This window comes from Parus major, chromosome 24 (genome assembly GCF_001522545.3).
Source record: "Parus major isolate Abel chromosome 24, Parus_major1.1, whole genome shotgun sequence".
Classification (NCBI taxonomy): Eukaryota; Metazoa; Chordata; class Aves; order Passeriformes; family Paridae; genus Parus; species Parus major.
The window spans coordinates 4,126,684-4,146,264 of record NC_031792.1 but is presented as its reverse complement, the minus strand read 5'-3'; the positions used below and the strand labels follow the sequence as shown (position 1 = coordinate 4,146,264).

Below are 19,581 nucleotides of genomic sequence, written 5' to 3'. Positions count from 1 at the left end.
AAGCCTTGCCCTGAGCACTCCCAAGTTCCAGGTGCTTCCAGGATGTGATCCCACAGAATGAAGCAGATTTATGGATCCGGTTTTCCTGCAAAGCCCCTTGTATAGGACAGGACAGGGGAATGTTGTCTCAATCACCTGATGTCACCTGCTTCACCAGTGGGCAGGGACTCTTTATGTCACCTAAATATTTGAGATGCTGCAGCTGGCACTGAGGAGGCATCCCTGGGCCAGAGCCTGCTGGGGGGAGGGTGTTCCTAATGCTGTTGTCATCTGAACATGACTTACATCAGGTTGTGCACAGGACAGAGACAGGAGTCAGCTCCAGCTCAGAGCATCCTGTCTCAGTCCTGGGCAGGCTCTGTTTGGCTGTAGCCAAATTCCCGGGATGCCAGACCCTGAGTCCCTGAACTTTGAGTTCTGCCTCTCCATGCACATATCTCAGACTTCAGAGCTACCCAGACACAGAGGAAACCTTCAATTTCCTGAGCTTTTACAGGTGGAAATCTGACCCTTGCAGTTACTTTAATAAAGTCTTTTGCTGGGGAACAAAATGCACTCGAGCTGCTTTGCTCCCTGATCAAACCAGGCACACAAATTATGTCTTGACTCTGGCAAGAGCCAATTCTTGCCGCTCCAGAACTTGGGAAAGGGCCTTTGGTGAGTTGGGAAGCAGTGTTATCTGAGCCTTTGCACAGCCCAGAGTCAGATTCGTGCACGGAGCATCTGAGGGCCACCAGCTGTGTCGTTACTTTATCAGCAGGCAGCGCTGTGCTACAGAGAAGCCAATTCTAGGTCAGCCACAAAAAGGAATTTTTTTCCCCCCCTTCTCCTATTTTTTTTTTTGCAGTGCCGCAGGGCCGCTGGATGTAACGCTGTAATTTGTGTGTCTCTAAAGGATATTGATTTTGGGGTAACGCCTTCATATCTCACCCTTCAGTTGCACTAAGTACTGATGAGCTCAGCGGTTTGCACCACCAGCCACTCGGGTGGGAATTTCAGCACAGGGCTGAGGACGCTGTTGGATGTCAGCAATTCATCAACAGGAAAACTCACTTCACTCCTTTCCAAAGCTCACGGAGCTGCCTTCCCAGTTAGGTCGGCCTGGGAAGGTGGGATGGACACATGAATGCGTGGGGTCCTCAGTTCAGGGAGCAGTGGACATGCAAAGTCCCAGGAGTGCTGTGTGGAGGTGGCAGCTGCGAGGAGAGAGAGCCAAGGTGGGATTTCATCACGGCTGAGCATATTTGCACTAGTTTGAGTTGACAGTAGTGGCACCTGGGATTGCAGCAGCAGGATCCTGGCACATGCCTGGAGTTCTCACTGTGTCGAGCTGTTCCAGGGCATTACAGGAGCACCATCGGTGCTGGCTCGGGTCTCCCCATGGTGGGTGGTGGAGTCTGACCACACCACTCCTGTAGCGTGGGAAGAGATGCCATAAAAGCCTCAGCCGGCGGGATGCAGGCGCTGTGTGCCCCGCTGGGAGCCTCCCACCTGTGGATTTTGCATGCATTTGTTAGGAGCAGGATGCACACGGTTGGCTGGTCAAGCGCAGCGAGTTGTGGCCCATCAGGTCACGCCAGCACAGACAGCGATATCCGGGCGGGAGCGAGGGCTGGCCGAGCTCACGGCATCCCCCTGGGGACCAGGGACCTGTGCTTGGCCTCTCTGCCATTGGCACTCACTCCCAGAAACAGCTGTCCAGAGCTAATTTATTTCCTAATGCTGCAGCAATGTTAATTTATAAATTACACTGGTAATTCGAGCTATTATTAATTTCAGATGGTGTAGGGCAAGCCTAATTAAAATATGACACCAATTGCCACACATATGTACCAAGGACTACCGTTTAAAATTTATAGGAATATTAAGTGTGACACAGGGCTCAGAGATGCTCTGTGCAGTAATTACAGCATCCTGGCTGCAGGAGATCCAGTGGGGAGATGTAAACAACAGGAAAGGGAGAAGTTGTCCCTGTTTTGCGGCCTGCAAAAAGTAATTTTTGCCGCTTGTTTGGGGGAAGAACCAGGGGAGTCTTGTGCCCCAGCCAGCCAAGCACTGTGTGTTTCCAGGACTGTGTCAAAATAGAGAGAGCTCCTGAAAGGAATGGGGGCTGAAAGATTCCAGAGTGAAGGAAATGCCACTGATTGCATCTTTCTGGCTTTGAGTGTAACAAGAAGCTGCACTGCAACCTTGATGGGGAAGAGGGGGACAAGTGCAGACCCCCAGAAATGAGCCTGAGTGCCACAGGGATGAGGTGTTTCAGCTAAAGGGAGGTGTTGGCACCACCACTAATGGGAATAGACTTGCTGTGAATTAATTGAAGCTGAAGAATCAGAGGAAGGTGCTAATGTGAGCTGGGTGAGCCTGGAGGTACCTCCCAGCTGGGGGGATGTGCAGAGGTGAGCTCAGGTCATTTTGCAGGGTGCACTTTGCCCACTTTGCGCACCCTGAGCACCTCTGGGACATTATCCCCACCAGGCGATGCTCTCAGTGAGGCCAGAGCTGCTGGAGCACTCCAGTGTTTGCAGAAACCTTTCTGGCAAGGATTTTCTTGGAATGGAGAGTCACAGGCGCACGGGCAGTGTGGGCTGGGACCTGCTGGCTGCGTGTCCTACTGCAGGGTGACATGCTCAGAGATGGTGACCAGCCAGCGGGCACAGGGTTGTTGTGCCTCCCCATCACTCAGGGCCCTCTGTCTGTGCCTCTGCAGCCGTGGGCTTCATCAGTGAGGATGAGTACCTGGAGATCACGGGAATCACGCGGGAGCAGTCGGGAGAGTACGAGTGCAGCGCCTCCAACGATGTCTCAGCACCCGTCGTCCAGCGAGTCAAAGTCACCGTCAACTGTGAGTCCCTGGGGGTCACTGGGGACAGGGGTGGGGCTGGACAGGGGCACCAGGCTGCCCCACAAGGGAGTGGCACTTGGAAGTGAGGCACACAGAGCGAGACAGGCGGCAGCAGTTTTTTTGAGCAGGTGGTGTTTTGCCCTATTTTCCCCTTCTTTTCGAGCTCCATTTTTTTCCACCACCTCCTCCTCAGCTGTCTCCATCAACCTGGGTTTTCTGCCCGTGGAGAGATGCTGTGCTGATAACCTCTGAGGAGAGGAGAGAAGTGAGCAGTAAATAGAACTTTTTTTTTTTTTTTTCTGTTAGAAAAAATGAGACAGAGGAAGAAAGCAACGTATTTCATATTTAGACATACATGAAGACCCTCCTAAACCCCTCTCTGGCCACTCCATTAGCTGGACATGTAACAACCATGAGTTGAGGATCTCTTGTTTTTGGAAGAGAACCCCCATGAGCCTGAAAACCTCTGGACAGCAGCACCAGCGTGGCAGGAGCTGAGCATGGGCTGAGAGATGATTTTGGCTCCTACCCTTGAGCAGGGAGAGAAAGGAGATCTTGAGCAGCAAGGGGAGAGGATGGGAGTCCCAAAGGCTGCTGGGGGCTCACCCAGCTTTCCCCTGTTCCCACAGACCCACCGTACATCTCGGACGCCAAGAGCACCGGGGTGCCGGTGGGGCAGAAGGGCATCCTGCTGTGCGAAGCCTCCGCTGTCCCCTCCGCCGACTTCCAGTGGTACAAAGATGACAAGAGGTAAGAGCCTGGGGGGGACACACCGACCCCAAGGGGGCTGCTCCCAGTGCCAGCAGCTTCGCCTCATAACCCTTGGCACAGTTTGGATACTGAGGCAGGTCCCCCTGACAGCCTCAGGTTGTGCTTGTCTGGGGCAAATCCAGGCATTCCATCAGGCAGCCAGCATCCACAGCTGGAACTGCCACCAGCCAGGATCTACTAAAGGCTTCATATTTAACTCAGCAAATTTTTGGAAGGGGATTTTCCCAGGAAACTCTTTCACTCCCCACTGGGGCAGGATCTTTGCTGCCCGTGCCTCTGTTTGAAGGTGTTGTGGTAAATCCCTGCTTGGGTGAGCATAATGTCCAAAATGGATATTGGCAGCACAAATCCAGGCACTTAAGAGTTGGTGAAACCTCTGTCATTTCTTTAAATGCTTTGGCCAGAAGGCAGCTCTTGGAAAAGCAAAAGAAATGTGGTGTCAGTCAAGAGACAGGGTTTGCTATGCCCCAGAGACAGCCTGCCCTGTTTTGGGGTGGAAAAGGACCTTTTAGGTCAACCAGAAACTTCTGTGTCCTGCCAAAGCAATAGGACAGGGACATGGCTGGGGAATGAGGAGGGGAGCAGCACAGCCCAGGGTAGGTTCCACTCTGGAGAAACTGCCTCTTTCTGAGCCCAGGCAAAGTGGTTTTAACCAATTTTTGTGTTGGTTATCCCACAAGATCCCCACATGGCCCCCCCAGAGGGGCCATGGTGCAGCCAAACACAGGACAAGTCACACCAGTCACTGATAATGAGGGATGTTTTGGCCTAAAAAGGTGCTCCAGAAGCTGGAGGGGAGTCTGGTTCTGCCTGCCTCACCCAGTTTGAGAGGAAAGGAGCAGCAGAGTGTACAAAGCTGCAGATGTTTGTGTGGCAGATGAAAGGCTCCGCTCAGAACTAGGTCAGATCACGAGGGCCTGCAGAGCAGCGGCAGGAGCGGGCTCAGCCTGCCTGATCAGCACCCAGCGTGGATCACAATGGGAATCTGCACTTCCCGTGAGGAATTAGCAAGTATGAGCTAAGCAGGATGGGGACACCAGTACAGGGATGTCCAAGCACTTGGTTAACACTTCAGCATTTGTGCTGGCTGAGCTGCCTATTGCACCACTCCTCGGGGACACACAGGGATGAGAGAAGAGGAAGGTGACAGAAGGCAGAACAGAGGCCTGAGGACAGGCTCTTCTGTAGGGTGGGAATGAGCCTTTCCCAGATTCCCTCCCCAGGCATGGGAGCATCCCTGTCTCTGCACAGCATTTGGCAAGTCCCAGCACCATCCCACAACTGCAGCAGTGAGGATGACTCTGGTCAGCACGGGGATGGCATGGGCTGGCAGCTGGAGACCCAGCAGAGCAGCATCCATCTCCCTTATCTTTCCCAATACCTTCCCTTCTCCCTCTTCCCCCACACTCCATGTCCCCATTCACAGGCACAACCAGAGGATAACTGGGCATGGGAAACAGGGGGCACTTCCCTTCCTGATGCCAACCCCGTGACCTCCCATTCCTCTTTCAGACTGGCTGAAGGACAAAAAGGGCTGAAAGTGGAGAACAAACCCTTCTTCTCCAGACTGACTTTCTTCAACGTCTCTGAGCAGGACTATGGCAACTACACCTGTGTAGCCTCCAACAGGCTAGGGAACACCAACGCCAGCATGATCCTCTACGGTGAGTAGGGCTGAGGGAATCAGCCAGGAAGGGGGAATGGCTCCACAGTGACACCACCAATGGGAGAGGCATGGGAAAGGTTTCCCATGTCTTTTGGGGGAGATGTGTATTTGCTGCTGATCCTTTCTGCCCTTGGCATGTGGGCTGGAGGTTGTGGTGAGTCCAGGGAAAAGGAAGAGCCACCAAAGCTTCCTCCTGATTGAGGTTCAGTGTCTCCCAGCATTCAGAGGTGCTTGGCACTGTGTTTGGGATCTGCCATGAATGCAAAGTTAGGAGCTGGCTGCAGGTTTCCAGCTTCTTGCTCTGATGAGTGTCTAGGAGAGCCTCTGTGTGAAGGCATCTCTCTGTGTTGATGGGTGGGAGGGGAGATGCTGCCCCATTCCCAGGTGAGAACAAACAGGCTCCCTGCTCCATCACCTTCCAGCTCGTGTTTTCTGCTCCTGCCAAGCAGATAGATCCTTTTTGGAGGTGCCAAAGGAGATGGGAAGGTGTGGAGGGCAGGGAGGAGGAGAAGGTTTGTACCCTTGTCCCAGGACTGTTTTCCCTGCATGCTGGAGCTGGGATGAGAGCAATGTATCCCTCTGACACTGCTCATGGATGGGAAGGGCTGTGATTGGTTGACATATTTGTCAAACCTCTTCAGGTGGCAGCAAAACCAGAGCAGGGACTCTGTTCTCCAGGAGCCAGGAGACAGAAATAGATGACAGATCTCATCCCTGGGCACTGCTTGGGAATATTTCCCTGCTAGGGTACAGGGTGTGTGGTTCTTGCAGCTGAGGATACAGGAGAAGTGGGGACAGGGGACATCCAACATCTCCCCAGCATTGTCCTCCTCCTTGCCACCCGATGTTGTGCCTGGTCATCTCCTTGTCTCTTGTTATTGGACGCTCAGAGGGAGCAGAGCAGAGTGACAGATGAGCCCTCCTCATCCCCAGGTCCCTCAGGATGGCTCAGGGCAGTCTGTGCCCCAGCCATGTAAAGCGGGTTGGGGTAGGGAGCAGGGTATGTGATGGGTTCTGGAGTGTGCCACAGCAGCAGAGACCCTGGGAAGTGCTGTCCATGTTTTGGGGACTGGTTGGATGGATTCCAGGGGAGCAGTTTGTTTAAGGATGGTAGGGGATGTCGAGCTTTGCCAGGGGCCACACCACAGCCGTGGGGTCAGGGTACCATCACAGGACGGGTTTATCCTCCCCTCCCACTGGTACTGCCCGCTGTGCCAGGCTCCCCTGGGCTGTGACAGAGGAGTTCATCCCATCTTGGATGCTCAGACCTGTTTGCTCCCCCAGTAAAGTCCAAGCTGTGTGTGATGAAGGTTCACGTGTGCTAAGCCATCATTAGCGTTGCTTAGGAACTATCTCAGTCCTCTTCCCCGCTGGCCTTCCTGGTAATCCAATAACTGCACGTTTTAGGGACACCAACACCTCCAGCACTGCAAAACCACCCAGGCCTGGCTCCACCCGTGCTGCAGGTGTAGGGTGGCCATGCCAAGTGTACAACATAGCCTGAGTGACATCCTTAGCTGTGATGTTGCAGCATTCCAACGTGTCCATGAGGTTAAAATCTTAATTAGTGAGGGCGTCCAGTTTGGTATCTGCAGATTCAGGCTGAAGAACAGCCTAAAAGTAAAGATGACATCTCCCTGCTGATGGGCTCTTGGTTTCTTGGGTTCTAACCCAGCTGTGGGACTCATGCTGTGATGGCAGTCAGGTGGGAGGCAGAGAAGCATCCCACAGAAGTCTAAGCTTATTTTCTGATCCCCTCTATGATTTGTGGTCTGACTGAATCCCATCAGGGAGCAAAACCAGATCCCTTTGACCACGTATAATGTCCATAAAGGCTGCACTGATTGAATGGTCCATTCAGTCTTTAATAATTGAATGTCCTTGGGGGGGTGACAGTTCCCTGAGGAGACTGTGACATGTGGGGGTCCCTCATCTCCTGGTGCAGGGCTCCCCAGCACTTCCAGGAATAACCCCTCCCTAATTATCAGCAATCACAGGGCCAAGCTCACCTGTCCCTAAGCAGCTGGTGTCTTCAGTCTGGGGATTAATGTGTCTTTATCGACATATTTAGTTATTTAATGCAAGATTAGAGGGAAGTGGATGCGGTGGCTGCACTACCTGTGCATGAGAAATGTCTCTTCTGTGAGGTTTTGGGGGACAATTTTGTGAGTGGCCCCTTTTCCCTGAAGCTGAGTGTTTTGGAGTTTTTCTCCCACAAATGGAGGTTTAATCTGTGCAGGTACCGTGACATGAGCCTTTTTGGGGTTGTGTGAGAAGCTAATGTAGCGTTCATCTTTTAATCCTTTTTTTAATCTAATTTTTCATGGAGGTCAACTAGTGCTTTATTTAACATGTAGCGCTCGTTATTCCAGTCCTGCTGGCTCATTCAGCGGCTCATTTGGTGCTGTCTGGGATGTGATAGAGTGCTCAGGGAAACCACATCATCCTGTGGAGTTGGGGAAAAAAACCAACCCTCTGCTTCTCACCCGTCACACAGTCCATGTTGCTCCCAGAGGTGGCTGTCAGGCCATAAATCTTTTTGGGATGTTGCAGGATTAGCAAGAGGGATGGGCCCCAAACTCACAGGGGAGAGGTGATCCCCTCACATCCCCATATTCCAGCCCTTGTGCTTTGCCTTTTGCACAGGGTGCAACTACAGGCTTTGCCAGCTCTGAGGTCCCATATCCAGCTCATCTCAGGTTCCCTCCGAGACGAGGGGACCATGGCCCCACAGCAGTGGGCTGTGATTTGAGCAATATATCCCATTTCTACCCCATCCACTGGTTTTCCCACCCCAGGTCGAGGGCAGGCTGAGGGAGGTGTCTCAAGCCTGCGCTTTGCATTGCCCTTTTGCCTTAACTTTCACTTGTTCTTTAATTTTTAGAAGAGACAACTACCGCTCTGACACCCTGGAAAGGTCAGTAATTTGGGGGTTTCCCACAATGCCAGTGCTTCCCCTGCTGTTCCCCTTGGGCCCCTCTGGCTTCCACCACAGTTCATCTCAGTGGGAGCTGCAGCACCCACCACCTGGATCTCCTGCCCCACAACCCCACTGCTTTTACTGGTGTAGGGATGAATTAGGGCTTTCTTAGCTGCCCTCCCATCCTGCCCCTCCCTTCCAGCCTGCAGTGCCTGTCTGGTGGTGGCCTGTGCCCACTGCATGCCTGTCCCCATCCCATGGTGTCCCGCTCCCTCCCCATTCCCAGGGCAAAGCAGGGATGTCTTTGGGCTGCCTTCCCAGTGCTAATGTGTAAGTGGGTCTTGTGGCAGGTCCTTTCTCCTCTGGGATGCTTCTAGTATCTTTCTTACGGGATAAGATAGGGGTGGACAGGCCCCTATGGATTTGGTCTCCTTCCTGGTGTTATTCCTGGCCTGGGCAGTCAGCTCTCTGCTGTGCAATCTTAGTGTCCAGACAACTGGCTTGGTGTCATCTTGATTTTGGGGTGGCTTTATTTGTGATGATTCGAGTGGTCAGTCCTTGGGATGACTTGTACATGTCTGTGGAGGTGTTGTGTGGGACCTGGATTTGGTGCCTGGATTTGTGAGGTGTGAGGTGTCTGAGTGTGCTGCAGAGTGTTCCTGGTGGGAAGCCAGATGGGTACTGATGCTCAGTGCCCTGCTCAGGTTTTGAAGTGACCCCTCATGTCCTGGGGTTTGAAAAACAGTTGTGAATCAGACCTTGTGGTCAGCCCTGCTTCCACAGGACACCAGCGTGGATGCCTTCCTGAGCTCTTTTACCACCTTAGTCTTCTGGGCCAACTATTTGGTGAAAAAAAGGGGTGTTTTGGTGAAAGCACCTCCACATCCTTTCCCACAGTGAGCTTTGAACTCCTCACCCCCTGTGGTCCCCAAAGATGGGTGGGCTTGGCTCTTCTTGACCACCCTTCTCATCCCATCTCCTTGTGCTGAGCCCCACAGAGGCTCTGAAGACGTGCAACACACCAAATCCACAGTGCAGTGCTGCTGGCAGTGCCTCTGCAGGGTGGGCAGGTGGTTACTGTCCCTTCCAAGGGACACTAGTGGGCAACAAGGTGGTCACCCTGGGGTGGGCAGAATGTGCTGGGTGAAAACTCTCATCTCCCCTATGAGTGTGGATAGAAAATTTGGAACAATTTGGAGGAGGGTGAAGGGGGCTGAGGGAGATTGGATGGTGGTGATGCACAGGGAGCAGGCTTGGAATGAGGACACAGGGCTGAAAAGGGACCACAGAGGATCTTGTCCCAAAGACCAGCACTTGTGGGGAGAGGGGTGGCTGTTCCCATGTTCTTGGGACAGCACAGAATGGAAGGGGACACCCACAGAGCTCAACCACCGAGCAACCCCACCACCGGGGCCCCAAACACCGCCTTTGTTTTTTTTTCTCTTTTTCTTGCTTGTTTTAATCTTTATTTCATGGTTTCTGCTATTTGTTGACTTTGTGACCAACCACGAGGGCGTTCCTGTCCCTTCCCGCAGGCCCTGGCGCAGTCCACGACGGGAACAATGGCGCATGGCGGCGAAGCGGCTGCGCGTGGCTGCTGCTCCTCCCGCTTGCCCACCTCGCCCGCCAGTTTTGACCCGAGAGCCGGCCCGCGGAGTAGCGGCGGCGACGACCACGGCCAGCGAGCTCAAGCAGAAAGGAGAGGAAGAAAAGAAGAAGAAGTGTTCACCGTTTCTGAAAATAATCATAAGAATTGAGAGAGTATCCGGCCAGGCCACCTGGGGGAGGGGGAGAGAGGAAAAACATGCAAAAAAAAAAAAAGCCAACCACAACGGGAATTTGGAATGGAGAGAAAAGTGAAAAAATTAATAATCCAAGGCTTCCTGCTGAAGATGCAATGCGACTGAGTCTTTTTCTTTTCACCCTGTTTTTATTTCTTTTTTCGTCCCTTGCCACTTTTTCCCCGTTTTCGCCGTTCTCTACCACGGGCCAGCACGGAGGATGGACAGGGCCATCAGAGTGTGGCACTTGTCCCCTGCCCTGTCCTTTTCACCGCCCCTGCCCGCCTGCTCCCTCCCGTGGGACCCTCCATCCAGACACACCGGGTTTCTCCTTTGCCAAGATTTCCCCGTCTTCTCATGGACTGTGCCGCCATTTGTGTTTCAGAATATATATATATATATATCTATATCTCCATGTATACATATATATATATATGTACAGATATATAGATCTTCAACAGTTATCACACCACCACGAAAGGAAAGGGAGGAAGGAGACCGGCGTCGAGCCACGCTTTCATCGTACCATCCGCGGACATCGTGAATGATAAGGGATTCTGAGTCATGGTTAATTTTATTAATTGTATTTTCTGATACGAGCCTAGAACTCTTAGTTCCTAAAAAACAGAAATGCAAAAAAAAAAAAAAAATGAGGGGAAAAAAAGAAAAGAAAAAAGAGGAAAAAAAAACAATCCAGGAGAGGGGGAGCAAGCGGAGAGAAGTTTGTTTGCCGAGGAGGCGACCAGCCAAGGAGGTTTATGAGCCCAGCAAGGAGGAGGAGGAGGAGGAGTCCTGTGCTGAAACCCCCACAAAACCGGCCCAAAAGCGGTCGTCTGGACAGTTCCTGCCGAGGGCACAGACGACACTCGCCGCGCATTGAGGTGGAGGGAGATACTGAATCTTTTTATGGGATATATATATACAGTATATATAAATATACATATATATATATATATAATTCTTTTTTTTGTTAGAGTTCTAGCCACGGTTCCCAGCAGGGTCCTTCCGCTGCCATTACTGCATGCTGTATATGGAGTTAGGTGTGTATCGGTTCTCAACGAGACAAACGTCTCTGTCCACACATCCCTGAACCCCCTCGGCTCCCCACCCTCGGGTCACCGGGGACAAAGGGTCACAGGGGACCAGGGCCCCTCTCCATCGCTTTTTGCCGCGTGGCCCCGGCCTTTTCGCGGTGGAATAAAGCGAGCTGAGGGACAGAGGGAGATCTATATAGCTCAGTTTTGTATTTTTATATATATATATATATATATGTGTATGTATATGTGTGTGTGTGCGTGCGTGTGTGTGCGTGTATATATATATATATATATATATATATAAAAAACCAAAAAATACCCACAAAAGAAATAAGAAAAAGAAGACGAAGCAACCGGCCCCTGCCAAGGAGCAGGACCTGTTGCCTCGCCATCCATTTCAGCGGGGGTTTCTCCTGCAATTGGTTTTCCTCCTTCAATTTCCTTTCCTTCCCTGCGGCCGGCGGCGGGGGGCACGCGGGGGGCCCGGGCGCGGGCAGGCGGGCGGTGAGGGGCTCTCTCTGCCTATCCATTAAAACGATTGTTCCATGTGGCCGCTCCGTCTGCTTGTGGTGCTCATTGCCGCGGGGGCCAGGGCCACCCCGCGTTCTCCCCTTGCGCCACCAGGAATGGGGAGGGATGTGGGGAGGGATGCTGGAGGGGGGGTGGCAGATGGGATCACCAAATCATCACAATGGGCCGGGAGAGCATTGGAAAGATGGTCCCTGGATCTCACCAGGAATTCTGTGACAGGTGAGGCTTTGGTGAGTAGATGGAGAGAGTGTGAGGCACAGCTGTGCCCTATTTCCCTGCTCAGGACCCCGCTCAGTGCCCCTAAGCTCAGCGTGGGGCTCTCTAGCCCAGCTGCACAGCGTGGCAGGGGATGCTTGCAGAGCAGCTGGAGCGAATCCTGCGTGGGAAGGAGACAGAGTGATGTGAGGTGGGTGCAGGGAACAGGGTCCCTCATGCAATGCTGCATACAGGCGAAGCACGACAGGATTGTTTGGGTGTAGGTGCATTTCGCTGTCCAGGGAGGCTTGTCTTGGTCAGTGTCTTGGTTTTTGGTGAAGCTGGAAGGTTGCTTAGTGAGTTTGGTCCTCAGCCTCAACTGTAGCCTCTGGGTTGCTGGTTTCTTCAGGTCACCTGACACATTGGCAGGATCAGAAGTTGTTTGCTATTGATTTGGTGTGAGATTTGTGTGTTTATTTCTTGGCCCTATGATGTAACCCAAGAGATGAGCATGGAGAAGAGGGATGGGAAGGTGTTGCTTTGAGGTGTGACATGCAGTGTCCAAGTGATACCCATGTGGGGTAAGGGAAGAACCATGCTCAGGCTTTGTGGCACATCCCAAGTAAGGGACAAGGTACTGAGGGTGTGGGGACAGGACAGATGGGCACAGGTGGCAGGGTCAGGATGACAGAGAGGATGGTGTTGGTCTTCATGCAGATCTTGCAACTCCCAGGTTGGACCAGCCAGCCATGGTAGAGTAAACTTGGTAGGAAGGGCAGTGCCTGGATTCTTGGGGGTAATGGGGAGGGATCAGGGATCGGTGTGGAGGTAACAGGGCTCTCTCCCTCACCTCCTCTGTGTAATTGTAACTTTTTTGGTGTTCTAGGTGAGAGATCAAGGAGTGTCCAGTGCCAAAGTAGCAGACAAAGAGGAAGTTAAAGAGAGAGAGGCGGCTCGATGGATGCTTTTATGTAATAATTTATTGACATAGGTAAGGGTGTCTCTTGGTGCTGGGAGGGATGGAGGTCATGGTCTGAAATATGCCCTCCCTCCCCCTGGATGTAGCAGCTGAGGTTCTTGTCCTTAGGCACAGGTTGGGCATTGCTGAGGGCCATGGAGAAACATCCCTCTCAAGCCAGGAAGGGGAGATGGAGAGAATCCCATGGCCAGAGAGGGGCTGCATCACCTCCCCGTGCTCTGTGATGGGGACAATGCAGATGAGGCATCAGGATGTGCTGTGAGCAGGAGCGTTTGGGCAGCTGTGGGTATTCACTGCAGTGGAGGCAGGTCCAGCACTGGGTATCCAGCAGAACTGGCGTGGGAAGATGGGAAGCATTAGGGAGGCTTGGATTGTGGTGGGATCCCCAGGGGCCACATGCAAGGGATGAGTGTTGCTTTGTGCCACCTGTAGCTACAACAAATCAGCCCTGGCTCCCTGATGGGTTGGGGTTTTTGTAAGAGGCTCAAAGCAGAGTGTCTCCCATGGAAGTCACTAATGCTTGATTCACTGCAGGTGACATTGAGGAAAGTGGGTGAGGTGTCACATCCCTCCCAGATCCCTTCCCTCAGGTGGTTGTTGGGTTTTGGGAAGCACTTACCTTTCTGCTGGGGTCACTCGAGGGGGACAGCAGGGTGTCCCTGATATGCAAGGTCACAGCAGCTCATAGCAGTGCTGGGATGGAGCTGTTTTCTTGTTGTGGGGTTCAGGGAAAGAACTCTTGAGACTGAGCTTTTCATTCCCACGTTGGGGAAGACGAAGGGAGGTCTCAAAGTGAGCAAGACTCTGGTGGGTCTGTCACAGTCCCGCTGCCCCCAGGCTCCTGGCAGCAGATCTCACATTAGAGGAGTGTTTCAAATCTTTTCTCCTGGTTGATGGTGTGGAAAGGTGAGGCATCCCCAGGGAGCGCAGGGCACAGTCTGCTGTGAGATTACAGCCATGTCAGGGAGATGCTGAGGGTCATGGCTCTTCTGCTCCTGGTCCTCAAGGTTTTTGTCCTTTGATGAAGACATTTGTTTTGTGTCACACACTGCCAGATCACGATAGGAGCAAACCTCGGGAATGCATTGTCTGCAGAGACATCCCTTCACAGGGGCAGGTTTAGTTGTCAGTTAGTGTTGTTGCAAGATGATGGAGGAGATGCTGGGAATGTCTCAGTTGTGGAAAACAGGCCCCTGATCATGCTGCTTCCACTGAACATAGGTGAGTGACAAGAGCAAAGACAGTTCTTACCCTGCAGGGACTCCATCAACAGGTGTGTGCTCACTGCTCCTTGGCAGACAGAGGTGGGCAGGACCCAGGACTCACTGGTGGATTCCCAGGGGAGATGGATGGATGGGGTGAAGGATGGCCCAAACAGCAGCAGGCCCCCTGCTGTGGGGCTTGAAGCATCACTATCACAGGGGACAATCAAAGCAGGGTCCAACCAAGTGCTGGGTGAGATCCCAGGAGTGGCAGAGGTCCCAGGCACTCAGGAGCCCTCCCAGCTCAGCTCAGCAGGTGCCCAGCACCGCGTCCCTTCCCTGGGGCGCGCGGGACCCGTGAAGCAAAGCCCCGAAGGTACAAAGTTCGTCAAACTTTATTGATACACTGCACAATCACAACCATCTCTTATTCTTGCCGAATTAGAAAAGGTTACAACTACAATGTAACATGCACAAATCTCAGGTAGTATAGCCACCCTTGGAATACAATGATCGACAGAAACTCAAGACCGGCCATCACGGCCGTCAGCAGGAGAGACCCGAGAGCCACACTGCCCCCGCCCTGGGCACCCAGCCACCCCCTGGGCATCCAGACGTGGAGAGCAGTGGTCACAAATGGGTCTGCCACCCGGCAGAGCCGTGCTGGGGCCGGCGTCAGACAGCCAACACGTTCCTCACAATGGCACGTTACATGGCACGAGAAAGTCGAATGCCATCCCGGCAGGGGACAGGGGAGCCCACCCGACCCAGGGACGAGGATGGGATGGGGGCAGCCCTGGCACCAGGCCCGCCAGCCTCAGTGTGCGTCGTGGCATCTCGTCGCCGCCACTCTCTGATTTGCCATGGCCTCTGGCCCTGTGATTCTGCAGCGTTTCTGCTGTGGGGACAGAGAAATTTGGGGCTGACCAAGGAAAGGGCATGGGGTGGCAGCAGGGGACTGTTGTGGGGAAGTGCAGACCAGCAAAGGCAGCAGGGCAAGATGTCTCCTACACCCATGGTACTTTTGGAGCAGACGTGTGGAAGGATGTGAGTGTTGCCGTGCTGGCTGAAGACAGTGCCATCCCCAGCCAATAAACATGCCCGGGGCCATGGGATAAGACCCAGATTGCTGACGGTGCCACCCTTCTTGGATGCCAGTGGAGAAGCAGAGCAGCACCGCAGGGACCGCAGGACGCGGACTCACCCAGTCAGTGCCGGATCCCCGTCCACCAGGTAAGCCAGCGCCTCAGGCCACCACTGGGACAGCCCCTGCCCCGGGCCAGGCGGTTTTTGTCAGTCAGCCACGGTACATGTTGAACATCCAGGATGCAGGGGCAGCAGCATCCACTGAGATTTTGTAGCAGGTCCTGGGCAGCCCACTGAGAACAGGGATGAGGACGGGCATAGCTGCATAGAGGACAGGGTGGTGGCCCATCATGGCCTCTGGCTCAGGGTGGTTTTTTCCATCTTGTGTGCTGAGGGCTGGCACCCCAGCTTCCTTGCAGCCACAGAAAGCAGGTTTGGGCAGCAGCAGAGTTTGCACGGGGAAGACAGCGTGTGCGTGGCCGTTGCTCTTAAGTCATCTCACTTATGGAGGGAGAAGGAAGGGACAAGGCACGGGGAGGCGCCGGGTCAGGACAGGGGACACTCTGTGTGCTTGCTCAGTGCCTTGCTGGAGTTGAGTCTCCCTGTCACAGCAACAGGGTCCAGTGCCACACGTGACTTTCCAGGAGCAGAATGGGAGTGTCCATCCCCAGACTTTGTGGCCCCAAAGCATCCCTGGGTGGCCATGGTGTGACAAGAAGGCTCAGGGCTGCCACAATGTACCAGGCAAGGGGGTCCATGGTGCACAAGGCTATCAGGAGCACAATTCCATATGTGGGGAGATGACATGGGTGGCAGGGTGGCAGCTCCCAGGGTGACTGGAAGAAGCAGAGAGGGCAGAGTCTGGGTGGGTGTGTTTTGGTGTCGCAGGCAAGTTGCAGCAGGGAGCATTGGAGCAATCCTTGTCCCTGCTGTGCCAGCACAGCAAATCAACAGAACCCAGTCCTCCTCCACAGGGTCAGACACATCAGATTTTCCTCAGGCAGGGGCACATGATGGGCATGAGACAAGGCAAAGTGAGGACATTGCAGCTCAGGGCCCTCTGAGGGGCAAAGATACAGACGGTCATGAGTGTCAGAGCCGTAGCAAAAGGGCCTTGTCAGCTGGTGTTTTGATCTGTCAGTCAAAGCCTCTGCCCCACACTGTGATGCTGTGCTTTTGATGTGCAGCTTGGAAAGTGCTTGGAGAACAAGCCCAGAGAAACCTCCCCAAAAGTGCTGGCAGAGCATCAAGGTGAGAGCCATGGGGCAGCCCCTGCCATCAGGGGGGCAGCAGCAGAGTGGGCAGGGATCTGGAGCAAGGAGTGAGGGCCTGGCTGCCCAATGCAGCAAGAAGGCTCTAGTCTCTAGGAGGGCTGGTGGCAGTCCCCAGGGCTCACGTTCCCAGGAGAGCAGCCTCATGTCCTCAGAAAGGTGAGGGGGTTTTAGTGAGAAGCACAGGGGTACGATGTCAGCTGGAATAAGGAGCAGTGGGAAGTGCGTGACCCTTGAAGGACAACTGGTTGTGTCCGGTGACCCTCTCCCAAAGGGCCAGAGAGTATCCTGTCAGGAGCAGAGGCAGGTGATGGGGGGCTGGCGACATCGGGGTGCTTAGGGAGGAGCTTTGGCGACGAGAACTGACATTCAGGACCAAGAGGGCTGAAGGCAGAGCCAGGAGGCTTCAACCTTGGGGTCTTTTTGGGCATAGGCGGCTTAGTGAGACGACGAGACGGACATCCCGGTGAAGGCTCTGGGCGGCACCCGCCCCGACGGCTCCGTGCCCCCGGCTTTGGAGATGAGGCAGCCACGGGGGGCACCGTCTGTGCCGGGCCACATCCCCGGGGCGATGGTGGCGGGTGACAGTCTGGTGGCACGTGGTGGGGTCTGTACAGCGTAACCGGCGGCGAGAACGATCCCGGCACGTGGGAGACGGGGCCATCCTCGGACGCTCGGCACCGCCGCCCGTCCTCCGGTGCATCGCCCGTCCGATGGAGAGGAGTCCCCAGGCGGCACGGCGGCCGAGCCCGCGGCGGGGGAGAGATGCGGCGAGGCCTCCCGGGACCCTCCGCTCCCTTATCAAAAGTCGAGGAGGAGGCGAGCGAGGAGGGTGGCCCAGAGGCAGAGGCCGGCAGCCACCCGGGACGCCGCGTTGCCGCCGTCGTGCACCGCTCCGGGCCCTGCGCGGAGGAGAGAAGAGAAGAGAAGAGAGAGAAAGGACAGTGTTAGGGCCAGCGCTGAGATGATGTGATAGAGCCAAGGGAGCCCACCTCCCCATTGTCCCTGCAGTTCACATCCCACCCCCAAGCTGGCCAGGGTGCTGTGTTCCCCCTTGGAGAGGTGGTGGATTTGTCCATCATTTGGAGAGCATTGCCAGTGTTGAAGAGGAGGTGAGGAGGTTTGCAAAGAGCTTGAGGAACACAGAGGAGACACAGTCCTTGTCTGAGGAGGAGGAGGAGGATGCCCTGGCCAGGTGCCAGTCCAGCCCCACCATGCTTGGAAGTCTCCTTGGAGAGTCCTGATGCAAACAACCACGTGAAAACCACTGGGACCAGAGACCTTGGTGCTCCAGAGTGGCACAGCACTAACAAAGGATGGTCAGCTCAGGAAATGGCATTGTCCAGACGTGGATTCTCAGGTATGCAGAAGCATTTTGGGGCTGCTGGGGCGGTTCTTGGCAGGCAGGTCGGGCAGGGAGGAGGGTGGGTACACCACTGGAGTGGAGATTTGTTGCTTTTTTGTTGTGTTAGGGCTGTTATTCAGGCTGCAGGGCACACAGGGGGCCAGTCAGGATGGGATGAGACAGCTGGGCAGTGAGGGAAGCAGAGGCAGTCACCACACACTCTGCCACAGGGACATGGGTCTGTCTGCACTCCAATGGCCATGGAGAGGCAATTAGGGAAGTCACAGGTCTGAGTCCCAGTCCTGGCGTTCTGAGAAGGAAGAAATAGAGAAAGAAGTGCTCAGCTGCCTTAGTATCCAAACTCAGGGCATGGATGAAGTGTGAAGTCAATGGGATTCTTATGCATTTGTGAATAGGCTGTCATGGGTTCATCATAGAATCCCAGAATGGTTTGGGTTGGAAAACCATCTTGTTCCACCCCCTGTCAGGGGCCAGGAACCCTTCCATTATCTCAGGTTGCTTCAATCCCTGTCCAACCTGTCCTTGGACACTTCCAGGGATGGAGCAGCCTCAGCTTCTCTGGGCAACCTGTGCCAGAGCCTCACCACTCTCTAAGTGAATTTTTTTTCCAGTATCTAGTCTAAGCTCATCCTCTTTCAGTTTAAATCCATCCCCCCTTGTCCATGCCCTTATCAAAAGTGCTTCCCCAGCTCTCCTGTAGCCCCTTCCAACCCAAATCATTCTGTGATTCTATGAAATCATACCCAGTTATAATAATTTCCTCAGGATGGTGTTATTCCTTGTCTTTTTATCTACTGATTTTTTTTTGTGAACATTTATCTTAATTCAGGAAGAGGCAAAGGAGAGTTTGAGATGTTAAATCCAAGCGCTGCCAGAAGGTGAAGGAAATGATAGGAAGATTGAGTGATGAGCAAGAAGCTGTGTCATGCCCATGCTCAAACAAAATTGATTATAAGAGCACACGATCATCCAAGAGGGGTAGAACAGCTATGCCATAATCAGACATTTCCTTGCTGAATAGACCTTCTGATATGAAAGGTGGAAACCCACATTTCTTAGGGGCAGGTAGAATGGAAAGGGCTCCTTATTTTGGTTTTTCTCAGACCTGCTGCTGCTCCCTCTTCTTTGGTTTTAATCCCCCCAAACCAAATGGCAGCAGCTCAGAACATCATCCAAAACCATAAAAACAGTGAGAATTTCTGCAGATTTAATACCAAATGCTGATTAGCTTAAACTTTTATGTATTTACACCTGCCCAAATACTGCTAAATTGGTGCCTTTCTCTAGTATCTCTATAGATGTGGATTTTAATGTGTGACTAATTCTTATCTCTATTTTCTAGTTCACAGTTCTGCACTGGTTATTGGCTTTGATTTAATGACACTTTTAGAAATTTCATAATCTATCCTAAAGCAATTTCATTGTGGTTGAGTTGGAGAGTTCCCAAATAGATAAGTCACCTAATACAGAGAGGAAATAAAACTAAAAATGCTGGGTCATTACTAGAAAAAAATAAATATTTTCTCTTGAATTTATTCTTTATTCTTTTCTGTGGAAGAATATATTCTGCTATCAGACAGCTTGGCCTTGTAAAGATTGTAAAGATACCCTACAGAAGAGACAAGAATAAAGATACAGGGAGAAAATAAAGTATTAATTAGATATGATCACAAAATCAGGGCAGATGGCTCATTGCATCCCAGGCTGCTTGTGACTCCTGTGTGTTCTCTGAACTGTCACTCTCTGTGGGAAAAGGAAGCTCCCACTGGGACAGGGAGTGAGCTCAGCTGAGGCTCCCTAGCCCTGTCAACCCAGCAAATATTTTGGCTCTGCTTTACTCAAACCCCAGTGCCTGGGCATTGAGGTGTGAGTGCACCTGGACTCTGGCTGCCCCTACTAATTATTTATTATTGTAGTTATTTATTATTGCT

General features: G+C 53.1%; 2 protein-coding genes across 7 annotated transcripts in view; one reads left to right on the top strand and one right to left on the bottom strand.

Annotated features, from left to right (window-relative positions):
- The window catches only part of LOC107214436 (protein CEPU-1), a 137,649-nt gene extending 126,079 nt beyond the window's left edge, over nucleotides 1–11,570 (top strand). The window contains exons 4-8 of one of the 2 annotated variants that reach the window (XM_015649853.1): nucleotides 2,711–2,845; nucleotides 3,475–3,595; nucleotides 5,129–5,280; nucleotides 8,167–8,199; nucleotides 9,738–11,570. In XM_015649853.1, the coding sequence (XP_015505339.1) occupies nucleotides 2,711–2,845; nucleotides 3,475–3,595; nucleotides 5,129–5,280; nucleotides 8,167–8,199; nucleotides 9,738–9,838 (542 nt within the window). In that variant the 3' untranslated portion in view covers nucleotides 9,839–11,570. The remainder of the gene's footprint in view (nucleotides 1–2,710; nucleotides 2,846–3,474; nucleotides 3,596–5,128; nucleotides 5,281–8,166; nucleotides 8,200–9,737) is intronic. The other variant, XM_015649854.1, reaches the window with a different exon arrangement.
- A 2,734-nt stretch (nucleotides 11,571–14,304) lies between these two features.
- OPCML (opioid binding protein/cell adhesion molecule like) overlaps nucleotides 14,305–19,581 on the bottom strand; it is a 293,093-nt gene continuing 287,816 nt past the window's right edge. For all 5 annotated transcript variants that reach the window (XM_015649857.3, XM_015649858.2, XM_015649855.1 and 2 more), the window contains one exon: nucleotides 14,305–17,186. In XM_015649857.3, the coding sequence (XP_015505343.1) occupies nucleotides 17,086–17,186 (101 nt within the window). In that variant the 3' untranslated portion in view covers nucleotides 14,305–17,085. The remainder of the gene's footprint in view (nucleotides 17,187–19,581) is intronic.